Here is a 10665-nt window from a genome sequence, read left to right as displayed (position 1 = left end):
AAGGTGGAAACAAGACCGAGGGCGAGTTACAAAAGAAGTAATTTGTTCTGGATTGCAAAGACGCCAGCAGTAAAATCCACTTTCATCCCGCCTTTACCACGTATGCCAGGAAAAGGACACTGTCTGAGTGAATAGAGTATCTGGTTAGGAGGCCCAATATGGTGATTCCTTCCCACCAAGTTGGCACTAACGTCAGAAGAGGCGTATGCGCCGGCGTAAAGCCGATGGTGGACGCTCAGTCTGAGACGTCAGTCCCCCTTTTCCTAACCTCGGCAGGGGCGGGCACAGCGGCCGGGTCAGCCGCAGCGTGTGGAAGGTCGTAGCCACGCGGGCGAGTGGCTACTAACTGCAGCCAGCAAAGTGGCAGCACGAGCAACTGCAGATCAGACCTACAGGTAACCGGCTCCGAGGCTCAGCGGCAGCAGCACTTACGAAGTTCCACTTCCGGTGGACTTCTCTAAGCGACGCCCCCACAAGCCGGAAATAAAAACTAGCCGACGAGCCGGAAGTAGTTGTAGAGGGAGGCGCCTCCCGGACAGGCAGTGAGCCGGAAGGCGAGGCAGGACACGGCCATGATGGTTGAACGTAGATGGGATAAGTGGCCGGGACGCTCGGCAACCGGAAGAGTGAGGCCGGCCAGGAGGTCTGAGTTGGGCGCCGCCATGACAACCTGATACCGGAAAAGGCGGGTCTTTTCGCCCTGACTGATCGGCGCCTGAACTCGCCTGGAGATGTGAGTGGTAACTTGCTATAGCTCTAGATCGTGCTTGTCAGACTGCATGATCCCCATCGGGGAATGACTGCACTCAAGACTCTTTCTTGGGAGATCCTCCATGCCTGCCTCACAATAGGCAGACCTTGTTTTAGGATTTCCACTGTCTCCCCAGAAACTCCCACCCTGTCGCACAACGCTCAAGGGCTCAGCTTCTGCCCCCCTCGTTGGTGGTCCCTGTCATAAGATCTTTAAGATTTATATATTATGTATACAGTGCTCTGCCTGTGTGTACACCTGCATGCCAGAAGAGGGCATCAGATCACATTATAGATGGCTGTGAGCCACCAGGTGGCTGGAGCAGTCAGTGCTCTTATCTTTAAACGTCACATATCCATCCTGGATCGCTGCTAGTCCAATCACAGGCTTAAATCAGAACTCTTCCTTGCCTACCCGTGAGATTATCTTCGGTTTACCCCGACCCACAGGCAGGCCGCCCTGGAAGTCACTGCTCGATACTGCAGCCGGGAGCTGGAGCAATATGGCCAATGCGTGGCAGCCAAGCCTGACTCGTGGCATCGGGATTGTCACCACCTTAAGATGAGCATTGCTCACTGCACGTCCTCCCAGTGAGTGTAAAACCCCTGGGAGCTGGAGGGTGCCAGGCGGTGGGGTGTGAATGCTTCGGGGTCTCAAATGCCCTCTACTCCCGCAGCCCGATCATCCGTCAGATTCGGCAGGCCTGCGCGGAGCCTTTTGAAGCCTTTGAGAAGTGTCTTCGCTTGAATGAGGCAGCTGTTGGCAACTGTTCCGAATACATGCGCCGCTTCCTGCAGTGTGCTGAGCAGGTACAGCCGCCAGCCTCGCCCGCTACCGGAGAGGTAATGGAGGCTCACTGGATCGTCTCTTTCCCCCTCATTTTCTAGTTTAAAATAAATACCTTCAAGCCTTAGCCCCACCCCCATTTCCACACACGGCCTTGGCTGCGCATTCAGAATGTAAAACGTGTGCTTGCACTATTGGAGACTTCCACTGTTTCCTCGGAAACTCCCACCCCGCTCCACAACGCTCAGGGCTCAGCTCTTATTTCTGCCTCTCGTTGGTTGTCTCTATCGTAAAATCTTTAAATCTTCCAAACCCAGGGGTTGGGGATTTAACTCAGTGGCAGAGCACTTGCCTAGCAAGCGCAAGGCCCTGGGTTTGGTCCTCAGCTCTGAAAAAGAGACAAAATAAAATGTCCAAATCCATCCTGGATCCCTAGGCCAATCACAGACTTAAATCAGAACTCTTTCTTGCTTATTCTTGAGATTGTCTCCAGCTTACCCTGTCTCACAGGCTGTTGCTAAGTTGGAACCTCGGCTTTAGTCCAGCCATTTTTCTTTTCTTTTTCTTTTTTTCTTTCTTTTTTTTAAGTGTACAGTGTTTTGCCTGCATGTACACCTGCGCTCCAGAAGAGGGCACCAGATCTCATTATATTCCATTCACACTGCACCCTTGCTTAAAACTCTCTAGTGGCTTCCCCTTCACACTGGGAACAAAGTCCCTGACTCTTCTGGATCCCTTATGTTCTTCCTTCCTTGTCCATTTTGTTCCTTTCACTGCTTTTCAGTTGTACTGGTAGGGTGTGGGGGGGGCTGCACATACACACACAAAAGATGTTTTAATGTATACAATACATAATATATCAGATATTAAAGTGTTATTGATGATGCAACTAGAAAAAGTCTTAAAATGCTCTGGGGCTGTCAGGAATGGAAGGAAGAGTGAGAAACTCCTTTGGATGCTTTTGGCCTCTCTTGCTGGACCACTCCAAAGAGGAAATTCCCACCTTTACCCACCCTCGTCTGAACACCTGTCATGGGTCCTCTGTCCCTGAAACTCTGCCTTTTCTTTCTCACCTTCTGGGCCCTGTCTTGGTCCATCCTGTCCTTTCTTATCCTTCTGTGATGGCTCCAGAGTGACCTCAGAGGAAATCTTACCATGTTGGCCTCTACATAGAAACCTCTCTGTGGTTCTGCCAGGCCAGCTCTCATCTCCAGCACAGCCCGGGTCACAGGTACCTCTGCTCCTGCCTCTCTCCACGCCCCACCTCCACGCTCCACCCTCATGGGACAAGTGAACTGTTACTGTCTCACAGATTGCTTCTTCCAGATGGTTCACTTCGCCTGGACTGCCCTCCTGAGTCCATCTCCTGTCTAATTCTTTTTCTGTTTACATGGGGCTTCACTCAGAAAACCTCCTCTGGTCCTCCATTCCTATTCCCTGGCTTTTAAGCTCCTCCAAAGCCAGCACAATAGCGCACGCCTTTAATCCCAGCACTTGGGAGACAGAGGCAGGTAGAGCTCTGTGAGTTCGAGGCCAGCCTGGCCTACAGAGTGAGTCCAGGACAGCCAAGGCTACACAGAGAAAGCCTGTCTCAAAAAACCAAACAGAAGCAGCTCCACCAGCTCCCTCCATCCTGGGCCATGGCCTACTGTTTCCCTGCATCTCGTGCTTCAGGAGAGCACCCTCTCCTTGTGCCTGGTACTCAGTGGTTCTTTGTCTAGGATATGAGTGGATGAAAGACTTCATCTGCCCAGAAGGACTTTCAGTTCTCCTCAGGAAGTGTTCAGGAATGATCACGTATTGTCCACACTAGGTGCTCAGCCACCTCATAGGAATATTTGTTGTAGGTTTTTGTTGTTAATTTTAGGCTTTATTTTTCACTTTATGTGTATCAGTGTTTTTCCTGCATGTGTGTGGACCATGTGTGTGCCTAGGGTGTATGGAGGTCGGGAGAGGGCTTCAGATCCCCCAGAGTCCCCTGAATTGGAGTTGCTGTGGGTGGGTGGGATCCGCCATATGCGTGCTGGAAACTGAAGCAGGTTCTCTAAGGGAGGAACAAGTGCTGAGCCATCATCTCCTCAGCCCCTGAGCCATCATCTCCTCAGCCCCTGAGCCATCATCTCCTCAGCCCCTGAGCCATCATCTCCTCAGCCGCTCTTCCCTTAAGGTTGCTTGTTCTGCCAAGACAAGCAGACCCCTCAGTCTCCTATGACCCCACAGACCCTCTCCCTCCAACTAGAGGAGGAAGAGCTTTTAAATGGAAACCAGGGCAGGACGTGGCTTGGAAGGTAAAGGCGTTGTCTCCGGGTCTGATAACTGGAGTTCTATCACCCACTCCCACAAGTTGCCCACTGCTATGCATGCACAGCTGCACATGGGCATCCCCAACGTAAAGTAATTAATGTAAGAGTAAAAACCAAATGGAAATGAAGTCAACCTGTCTCCCCTCCTGGCTCGAGGCTCCCCACTGCACTAAGAGCAACAAATGCCCAGTCCTTCCCCAGTCCTGCCCCTTCTCCTAATGGGGCTGGTGAGATTCAGGCCTCCTCTGTTCTCCCCATGGTCCTCACATGGGAATGTCCTATCTCCCATGTGATCACAAGGCCTTAGTGGGAGGGCTCATGTTTATGTCACTGATGGGCCTAGTACTCCCTGTTTCTGCACACAGACTTCTGTTATTTACCCCAGTGCATAGAATTTACCCCAGTGACTAGCTTTTTTCTTTTCTTTTTGTGTTTTTTGTTTGTTTGTTTTTTCGAGACAGGGATTCTCTGTGTAGCCTTGACTGTCCTGGACTCACTTTGTAGACCAGGCTGGCCTTGAACTTGCAGTGATCCACCTGCCTCTGTCGCTTGAGTGCTGGGATTAAAGGTACGCACCACCACGCCTGGCTGACTAGCTTTTTTCTTTGCGGGACTCTTCTTCCTATTTTGAGAGGAAGTTTCCTAGAGCGAGAGAGCTTTGCCCACTGCATCCCCTGCACCTGAAACAATGCTGGCACAGGCCTGGACTCCTGGCACTTTGGAGGCTGAGGTAGGAAGATTGCTACAAGTTCAAGCCAGCCTGAGTTCCATGAGTGAGTTCTAGATCAGCCTGGGCTACTGGTGAAGTCCAAGCCAATGTGGGCTAGAGTAAGACCCCGTCTCTCTCCCTAGGGGGAGCCGGGGGAAGGAAGAAAGAAAATTAAAAAACAAAACAGAATAGTACTTTCCAAATACAGGTTTTAGCTTACCCTAGCCAACTTGTTTGGGCTAGGCTATGGCAAATGGCTAAGGTCACCACTTGGCACCTTTCCCCTCCAGACTGGACTCTGTGAGGACAGCCCTGCTGCATCTACATCACCTCCCCATCAGTGTCTCAAGGCCAGTCAATACCTATTCGTTTTCTCCACAGGCACAGCCGCTTCCTGCCTCCTGAAGACCCTTGGACTTTGAGACATGATGAATGGCTGGCTACCCTACTTATGTCCTCCTCATTTAGAAGAGTGACCGTTTTGGAGTCTTGAGGGCTCTGCTTTGGGTCTGGCTTCCCTGGACACTAGGACTCTTAAATAAACAAACACTGGTTACTGGGCTTTGATTCCAGCCTTTAGCATTGAAAGAGCCAGAGGTGAGCTAGAGGAAAGCTTGGTCATCCATCCCCCAGCTGTGCTTGGTCTGCTAGGAGCTCAGGATGCTCCTGTGCTAGGTTTAGGATTAAGATGACTCAGCCATTCTGTCCCCTGCTGTGGGTACGGTGAGAAAAGGCTTCCCTCCCACTCGCAGTCACTAGATTGTTTTTCCTTTTTTGAGTCTAGGCAGGCCTGATCACTGTGTAGACCACTGGATTCAGACTCCCCGCAGTCTCTCTGAGTGCCAGGGTCACAGGTGTGAGGCACCATGCCGGCTTTCTTCCTTCCGGAACCACAGCCCACAGCCTCACACATGCCCGTCAGATATGCCCTGCCCACCACTTGTGCCCCCAGCCTGCATTCATTACACCATTACACAGTTTTCTTGAGACTTGGGGGAGGAGCAAGAAACAGCACACTTTTCCCACTGCTAAACCAGAGCCAGCTCAGCAGGAGACACAGGCTACAGACACAGATGTAAAAATATCAACTTTATTAATAACAGCCATGTAGAGGCGGAAGCAAGGCATGAGCATCAGAAGGCCAGGGTCATCCTTTGCTACATAGTTTGAAGCCGGACTTGACCCCATCTTGTTAAATATATTTAAAAATTAAACATTGGAAGGACATGGCTTGGAACTTTCCTTCACCAGATTTTTGTTTTGTCTCGATTAGCAATTTCCCAGAAGCCAAGCCTCCGAACAGGGCCCCAATAGTATATTCTCAGACTGAATCCAGAAACAGTGGTAGGAGTGGGGAGGGGAGACAAGGTAGCCAATCAAAAGTGTGTCATCAGCATGGCAAGATGGCCAATGGGTGAGCGTGCTTGTCACCAAGCCCGATGGCCTGAGTTTGATCCCCGGGACCCACATGTTGGAAGGGTAGAGCTGACTCATCCAAGTGGTCTTCTGGCGTCCACAAGTACTCCATGACATCCCCCTGCCTCCCACCCCCAGTAAAGCAGATGAATAAAATGCAGTTTTAGAGAATGCACTATCAAGCTGGCTACCACTATGGGAAATGAGACCTCCGAGGATGGCAAAGAACACAGTTACTGTGTCTAGAAAATTAGTGTACTTACCAACTCCCTGCGTGTCAGGAGGGCCATTGTCACAGGCACTGGCCCTCTCTGGCACCTCTATCCATGTGGGTCAGCATTAGAAGAGGACAGCGTAGAGAGATGGCGGGATCAGATACAGAAGGGGCCGGCCCGTGCGGATCTGAATCAGCACCACCTTCCTAGTGTTTGCAGCAACAGTTGTTTAGGTGTCCACTGACCCCCCAATAGGGCCAGGTTGTGAAGAAGCAGTCTAGGATACAGAGGTACGAAATCCCAGGGGTGGCATTCCCATGCAAGCATGAACTATCCTAAATTTAAGTGCTAAGGCACAGGCTAGACGCTACGTGGAGAAGCCTAGCGAGAACAAGGTCTGAGATGAAAAGGCCATTTTGTGTTGATGAAGGATATTAAAGTCTTAACTTGTCTCATGCAAACCACTAGGGTTTTTATTTATGTGTGAACTTTCCAGATTGTTAATACCAAACCAATCTCTTAAAAATTTATATTTATTTTGTGACAAGGCCTCGTGTATCCCAGGCTGGCCTTGAATTTCCTATGTAGCCAAGGAAGACTTGAACTTCTTTTCTTCTTGTCTCTACCTCCCAAGGGCTGGAATTATAGGACTGTGCCTCATGCCCAGTTTATGTGGTGTTGACAAATCCAACCCAGAGCTTCGTGAACACTAGGCAAACACTCTACTTACTAGCTGTACCCCAAGAATAGTAACAATTGCTCCTGTGAGCTGTCCTCAGGATTGCAGAGATCCCAGACCGCCAGAATTGTTTGCTTCAACAATGCTCATGACCTCCATAAGATTAGCTATTGAGACAAGTCTCTCCTCGCTTGAGCTGATTCCAAAAGTAGCCAGCCACTTGAATCCCAAGGTTTGTGTTGTACCTTAGAAAGCAGCCTGGCCCATGGGAGTTTCCTCTGATTATTTGTTTCCAAAACAAAAGAAATTTGTTGGCTTGGGAGTCAAAGTGGAATTGGAGGAGCTGCCAGGTGCTGTGTGGTTATGAGTCTGAAGAGAACAGGTGGTGGAGAGAGAGAGGGTGACCATCAGTTCTTGTAACCATGAAAGTGCTACCCAGCACCTGGTGACTTCCTGCCCTGGCTCGTTTTCCTGGGCTGTAGGTTGAGCCCTCAGATTGGGGCATGTTTTCAGCCCAGCTTGTTTTGTTTTAGTGGGGTTTCTGCTTCATGCTCCTAAGAGTGTGATGAGAAAAACGAAATGGAGGTTCAGACTAGAACATTTGTGTATGGCTTCCTTTTGGGCTGCAGGGTCCAACAGAGTGAAAGGGGAAACCTCAAAGGCATCATGCTATTCCCTTCTATGGGCCCAAGCATTGTTGACCTCACACGTTACACTTCCAGATGGCATGTGGCTGTAAAGCATCTGTGCTTAGCTGGGTGGTTGGTGGTGCACGCCTTTAATCCTAGCACTGGGGAGGCAGAGACAGGTACATCTCTAAGTTCCAGGCCAGCCTGGTCTACAAAGTGAGTACTATACAAAGAAACTTTGTCTTAAGAAGAAGAAGAGGAAGAAGAGGAAGGAGGAGGAGGAGAAGAATCTGTGCTATGTTTAAGCAAACAAAACAGCTTTATGGTGTTTTATTTCTTTATGTCTGGTTTGGTCATTGTATTTTCTCTGGGAATTTATCACATTATCTACGATTCAGGGTTATCATAAATCTGTTCACACTAGCTGTGTTATCTAAGGTCCATAGCATCTGTAGTACTGCCTCTCTCCCTTCAGACACTACCTGTTCCCCTATTTCTTTATCAATATGCCCAGGAGTATGTCAAGTTTATTAACTTTTTCCTATAATTTGTCTTTAGCTGTGTTGATCTTTATTTTGGCTTATATTAGTTTGAGACAGGGTCTCCTGTAGGCCAGGATGGCCTAAATTTACCATGTAATACAAACTGACCTTGAGCTCCCAATCTTCTTGTAGTGGATAACAGATGTGTGCCACCACACACAACTCATACCTTTTTGAGATGAATGTCTCAGGCTTTTCCTTTACTAAGATATATACATTACATCACATATAAAACATTTTTCTAATTTTATTTTCTTTGTTGGTATTGGTTAGTTAGAAATTTAGAGGTATCTATCTTAATTTCTAAACATATGGGAAATTTTCTAGTTATCTTGCCTAATTAAATCGGTTTGGTAACATCTTTTACGTCGTCTCTGTCTTTTGAAATTTGTCACAGCTTTATGGCTTGGCAGAGGCTCAGTTCTGTTAATGTGCCATATGTGCTTGAATCATAATCTCCTCATGAGGCACTGTCTTAGCTTAGAGATGAGACAGGGATTCAGTAGATGATTCCAGAACGCGGTGGTGGCAGAACAACGAGAAGTCTGACCGGGAAAGGAAGCTCTCACCAAGCAAACTGTCACTGTGGGCAGCAGCTTAGCTCCCTGGGGAACTCTGGGAGATAGAGCATTCCCACTCAAGGGGTGAGGAACACCCACCTCCCTCAGCCCTTTTGGTTGAGGACTATTCAGTTGAGGGCTTTAGTTTTTGTTCCCTGCTACTTCCTGCTTGCCATGCCTGCAGACACAGGGAAAGCTGTCAGTCAAGCAAATATGACCGCCTCTGTTGGTTGTTGTTATCCACTAAATTCTTTTCAGTTGTAGCCACCATCGTGGCTACTATGCACTGATTGCCTCAGCTGCCATTGATTGCCTTAGCCTGTCATAGCTGACACAGTTGTGGTCACCGTTATCCTACCCACCGACCCTGCCTGTCACAGCGGTCACCAATTGCCCCATCCCACCATGGCCACCACTGGCAAAAACTGTTTTGATAAATCCTTCAAAATACCTGACTCATTTCACAAAGAATGCCAAGTAGACACGCTGGGTGTGAAGGGTGCGGAGTTACTGGGAACACTGGTGTTGCAGTCAGCAATGTTGGAGGAGATATGCTAGTGCCAATGTGGTTTTTAAGACAATGGACTGAGGGGGTTGGAGAGATGGCTCAGTGGTTAAGAGCATTGCCTGCTCTTCGAAAGGACCCAGGTTCAATTCCCAGCATCCACATGGCAACTCACAACTGTCTGTAACTCCAAGATCTGACACCCTCACACCAATGCACATAAATTAAAAAAAAAAAAAAAAAAAGACAACAGACTGTTGTTCAGGATTCCAAGGCGGCAAATGTTCCAGTCAATGGGTTGTGAGTGTAAAAAGGTGGGAGATGTCAGCCAGGAAGATGTCTTCAAGAACCTCTATTTTGCCTCTGTGGCTTGCAAGATGGAGTTTTGTGCTGCTAGTAAATGTGCCCTGTTGAAAATAATAATCACGAAACCCTGTCTCGAAAAAACAAACAAACAAACAAACAAAAACAAAAAACAACAACAAAAAGAAAATAATAATCACTATAATGGTAGTATTTTTCAGCACCAAGCTCCAATGGGTAAGCCAATTAGTACCATCAAAACATCTGAGGAGGCAGGGTGTGGTGGTACACACCTGTAATCCCAGCACTTGACAGACTAAGGTAGGAGGATTGCAATAAATTTGAGGCCAGCCTCGTCTACCTAACAGGCCAGTGGGGATACATGGCAAGACCTTGTATCAAAAACAAAGTAATAACAAAAAGCCATTCAGAGGGAATATGTGCAAATAGAAGCCAGATTCTCTAAGGAAAAACAATCTTGATAAAAAGTATGCTGGTTTCTATCATACAGCATGCTGCTTTTTAAAAGCCAGGATATATTCATACCAATTAAGTCCAGATCTCTTGGGATGAAAACTACACTTAAAAAATATTAAGAGCTTAAAAATTGATTCCACATGCAGCCAAGTCTGAGAACCACCACTCTGATAAAGTTACACACACACACACACACACACACACACACACACACACCTAGAAATGTAGTCCTAAAGTACATCCAACTGATTCTGAAGTCCTTAAAAACATAAAATCTGCAGGATGTCAGATGTCTCTGAGTGTCATAACAAGGCTGGGACCACCACACCTGGTCAAATGCTACTTTTGATTGGTTTTGAAGGCCTTGCCTATGCTGTGTGTTAGTGAAACTCCATCTCCGTTTGCACTGCCTTGTGTATTTTGAGTACATACACTCTCACATGCTTCTATGTGTTGTGTAGTGTAAGTGCTTTGGTTGCTTCGGTTGCTTCCTCTCTCTCCTAATCCATTTGTATGAATATTTCCACTTGTCAAGCAAGCATCATCATCAGTTAGTCTGTGTTTTCAGTGACATCCAGGCCATGCCGACACAGTCTCCTTAGCATTCTCACTTCGCTGTTTAAATCATGACTTTTACAATGTTGAGCAAGTAAGCCATCACTGTCTCCACACAGAATGCAATAGTTAACCCATAGTCAGAGATGACCTGCTGACACAGAACTCCCAACATAGTAGGTCATACACTGTCACAGCATTCAAAATGGCGCTGCTATGGATGATTCAGTATTGT

At 47.9% G+C, this 10665-nt stretch overlaps 1 protein-coding gene across 2 annotated transcripts in view; it reads left to right on the top strand.

Moving 5' to 3' along the window:
* Window positions 1-226: 226 nt before the first annotated feature.
* Window positions 227-10665, top strand: part of CHCHD5 (coiled-coil-helix-coiled-coil-helix domain containing 5) — a 56192-nt gene continuing 45753 nt past the window's right edge. Inside the window, exons 1-4 of one of the 2 annotated variants that reach the window (XM_084776537.1) lie at window positions 255-733; window positions 1201-1341; window positions 1428-1593; window positions 4931-5116. In XM_084776537.1, coding sequence (XP_084632663.1) covers window positions 732-733; window positions 1201-1341; window positions 1428-1593; window positions 4931-4954 — 333 coding nt within the window. In that variant the 5' untranslated portion in view covers window positions 255-731 and the 3' untranslated portion in view covers window positions 4955-5116. Of the gene's footprint in view, window positions 734-1200; window positions 1342-1427; window positions 1594-4930; window positions 5117-10665 lie in introns of those variants that run through there. The other variant, XM_084776538.1, reaches the window with a different exon arrangement.

This window comes from Acomys minous, assembly GCF_964271855.1.
Source record: "Acomys minous genome assembly, chromosome: 3".
Lineage (NCBI taxonomy): Eukaryota > Metazoa > Chordata > Mammalia > Rodentia > Muridae > Acomys > Acomys minous.
The sequence above is the reverse complement of the archived record's forward strand: the minus strand, read 5'-3'. Positions and strand labels throughout refer to the sequence as shown.